The 4,014-nt window shown below is 33.9% G+C and overlaps 1 protein-coding gene across 3 annotated transcripts; it reads left to right on the top strand.

Moving 5' to 3' along the window:
• LOC109236236 lies at positions 2,925 to 3,777 on the top strand. Of its 3 annotated transcripts, none has more exons than XM_019402432.1 (2): positions 2,925 to 3,143; positions 3,328 to 3,777. In XM_019402432.1, exons 1-2 carry the CDS (start codon positions 2,932 to 2,934, stop codon positions 3,566 to 3,568), a joined length of 453 nt encoding a protein of 150 aa, XP_019257977.1. In that variant the 5' UTR covers positions 2,925 to 2,931; the 3' UTR covers positions 3,569 to 3,777. The 3 variants fall into 3 exon arrangements, with proteins under 3 accessions (XP_019257977.1, XP_019257976.1, XP_019257975.1); XM_019402431.1 differs by having other exon boundaries at positions 3,319 to 3,777; XM_019402430.1 differs by having other exon boundaries at positions 2,925 to 3,161; positions 3,319 to 3,777.

Here is a 4,014-nt window from a genome sequence, read left to right as displayed (position 1 = left end):
CCTTTTCATGTTTGAATTTGTTCATTTGGAATCTGGGTTCTTCTACTTCATATTTATTTAATATGAATATTTTCCCTTTTTTTTTTTTATATCATTCCTTAAGTCCCATAGGTTTGATCCTGTAGAATTTGACCCATTTTCTCATTGAAGTACGAAATAAATTAGATTAAAACTAAAAACTATAATTAATTAAATAAGGGTTAATAGCACTTTTGGTCCCTCCATTATTGGTAAAGTTTTATTGTAGTCCTTGTGATATTATGCTAAGCACATTTAACCTTAAATTAATCGAAATGTGCATTTTTGATCCAGTTGCTTGTGAGTATTTACAAATCTACTAGTTCTAATATAGTCCGAATAGTACATTTCCTACGTAAAGGGACAAAAAAACACATTTTAATTAATCGAAGATTAAACATGGTGATTAATATATCACAAGGACCAAAATCAGATTTACCAATAATTGAGGGACCAAAAGTGCTACTATGATGTCTAATTTTTTTTACATTAGACGGTTTGCACAACTAAACATGTTGAAGTCTTGAAGAGCAGCGATTTGAGTACGTAAGGTTAAAGATGGCTTGATGTGTAAAATTAACCTAAACATATAGTGTATATAAGCCAAACTCTTTTTAATTTTTTTAACTTAACCCATGTGGTGCGAGCGATTAGCTTTGGTGGGCAGCAGGAGGGGTAGAGGTATTAGGCCTAAGAAGTCTTGGGGAGAACTTATTAGGCGGGACATGGCGCAGCTGGAGCTGACTGAGGACATGGCCCTAGATAGGTGGGTGTGGAGGTCAAAGATTAGGGTAGAAGGTTCGTAGGTAGTCGGACGTTTCTCTTTGTCTTACTCAGTTCGCTAGCATTAGTGTTAGTATGATATCTTTTATTCATAGATGGCTATTACTACCTAGAGTTTGACTGCATTCTTGGATTTGATCTTATTTCATCTTGTTGTTATTCCCACTTGTTGCAATTACCTTTTCTTTTTCAGTCGTTCTCTAGCCGAGGGTCTATCGGAAACAGCCTCTCTGCCCTCTCAATGATAGGGGTAAGGCTATCTACATCTTACCCTCCCCAGACCCACTCGTGAGAAACTACCAGGTTTGTTGTTATGTTAACCCATATGAATATGAATCTTGAGTTATGTTTCCTCAATTTAGTTTACCCCATTGAAATAATTAAAACCGCGAATATTAGGGGAAGACGTCAATGGACAAAGCGTCAAATATCACCTACTCTGTGTGACTGAATATAAAGACACATTCAATGGAACCAACATGTAATTACTGAATGTACAAGGAGATTATGGACGACTTTAATTTCCATTAGTGATCAATATTAGTACTCCCTCCGTTTGTCGTGTTTTTTTTTTATACGGCCCTTAAGAAAATATTAATTAAAATGAATTTTGAACTATTTTACCCTTATTTATTCTTAAGATATATATAATCTTCCTTTATTGAATTTTTACTCTATTTATGTGCTATCTCCATCTTCAAGAACAATTACTATTAAGGGTGAAATGGAAAAATAATAATTAATTTTGTTTTAAACTTCTAAAATGACAAATAATCTGAGACAACTGTTTCAAAAATTACGACAAATAATATGAGTCGGATGGAGTAATAAATTATTCTCGAAAAGAATTATTACTATTTTTATTGCTACTTTTGGTTATCCCTGTGTTAGATTTAATACTCTGCTGTGTACCATTAATAAAAATGATTAAACATGGATATTGCGTTAGATAAACGGACAATCCAACTTGGTAACTGTGGACCAAGGAAGAAACAATGCCGTGATGGAAATAAATTTCTGTACTAGGTAAAAGTCGATTATTATTATTATTATTATTATTATTATTATTATTATTATTATTATTATTATTATTATTATTATGGGATAATGCATAAAATTTCCCCGGCCTATGACCATATTATCAACTATACACATTTTCTTTTTCGTGGTCCTATTACCTCCCAAAACTATTTTAAAGTGTAATAAATACCACCCTAAATGCTGACGTGGCATAGAGAGTGTGCACACTCTCTTAAGGGCAAGTGGAAGTTATAAAACTAATTTTAAAATTGATTAACAGGTACAAGCGTCATCTTTTGATTGGACATTACATAATTAATTACATCTAATTAGTCTCCTTCGTCTTCAAAATTCTCTTCTCGCACGAACAAGGGGGACATCGTTTCAACGGCAAAATGTCGGAGCGAAAATCCAATATAACGCCAAAAATTAAAAGCAGATATGTTTAATAACAGAAACAGAACTACAACTAGAGGGAGCAACGAGCATGATTTAGTAAGAACCTACGAACAGTCAAAACGGTCAACAACAATGGAGTTTTGTTGGAGCAAAGGTCTTTGTCGAAGTTTCGTTTCTGACACTATCAAACAAGTATTATATAAAACTCATCAAATGAGGCTTTTGCCTTTTGGCTGGATATGGTAATGAAGGTCTGTAGATAGGAAAATAAAAAAGAATGAGAAAACGGTGAAAAAAAGTTTTTAAGTAAGAAATACACATTTTAGGCGTGTGTATTTCACCTCTTTGCACGCATCTGGTTGTAGCTTTTTAAGGGGTAAATAATTTTACTTTAAAATAGTTCAGGGGGGTAATACGACCCCCTAAAAGAAAAGGTGTATAGTTAGTAATATGGTCATATGTCGGGGAGGATTTTATGCATTATCCCTATTATTATTATTATTATTATTATTATTATTATTATTTTACCTTTGTCAAGTGATTTAGGAAGTGCAGAATTAAATCGAAAGAAGTATCAATATGAAAACACGTCATTCATCTGCTAAATTAACACGGTTTGGTGCATACACAGAATCTAATACGTACGTTTTTATTTATACTCTACTCTCTGTGGTGTTTTACTCTATAAATAGGGAAACAGATGTATAGCTTATGATCATCACATTGCGCTTTGCTCTTCTTCTTAACTCATTTGCTTACTGTGTAAGAGAGATTGTTAGAAAACTCATTTGCTTCTTCAAAGAAAACTATATTAATTATATGGCCACCACTTTACAGAACCGTGGACTTGTGAGCTTGGGGAAGCGAGTTCTGAACCAATTCAGCGGTGCAACTTCTGCTAACTCATCTACCCTTTCTGCCTGGTATAATTTTGTACATATGTATGTCTTTGCTTAGTTCTTTTATATATCCTTTTATTCTTTCTTGCGTGTTGTTGTTGTTGTTGTTATAGACGAGCTATATATACCAATATTTTTGTAGTGAATTAGTACTAGCTATTCGGCATTTTATTAATCTTGAATTGAATGGCTGGTGTAGTTGGTGCAGGAGGGCGGTACACATATCAGTGTATGACAAGAATCCGGAGGAATATATTTCGTCGGTACCTGATGAAATAATCGGGGTGGGATCAGACAAGTACTGGACTCCTCATCCTCAAACTGGGGTATTTGGGCCACCCACTCATCATATTATCTGCGGTGACCCTGGTTATCCTGTAGACTCTGTCTTGGAACAGATGGTCTTCTTTCGCGATCGCGAGGATCTGGAGAAGCCAACCTACTCTTAAGTTTCAAAAAACATATACTAGTATGTTCACAGAATATTATAAGTACTAGCTAGTAATTGGAAAGGTGAAAGGTGTTTGCTGTGTTACTATGAGTCTATGATATGTCACAATATATAAATAAGACTGTCTCTCACCTCTGTACTGCTTTTAAATGTTCATATGGTGTAATAGAAAGTCTTGTCCTATTATTATCAAGTGCTATTAGTCCATGTAATTGTAGAAATACCTATGACATTTTACATTACAAATTTGGTGTAAATTTCTCTAAGTCGTCACTCAAGTTGACCAAATTAGTACTTAGTAGAGTCACTCAACTATTGGAAAAATGTTCAAAAAATAAAATTAAGGACACCGTTGAAGCTTCATTCCGGCAACAGAACTTATAAGTTGTAATTTCTTTTTAATTTTAAATAGTTTATTACATATACCATGCGCTGACACCAAAA

The sequence above is a fragment of the Nicotiana attenuata genome, chromosome 12, assembly GCF_001879085.1.
Source record: "Nicotiana attenuata strain UT chromosome 12, NIATTr2, whole genome shotgun sequence".
Taxonomy (NCBI): Eukaryota; Viridiplantae; Streptophyta; class Magnoliopsida; order Solanales; family Solanaceae; genus Nicotiana; species Nicotiana attenuata.
The sequence above is the reverse complement of the archived record's forward strand: the minus strand, read 5'-3'. Positions and strand labels throughout refer to the sequence as shown.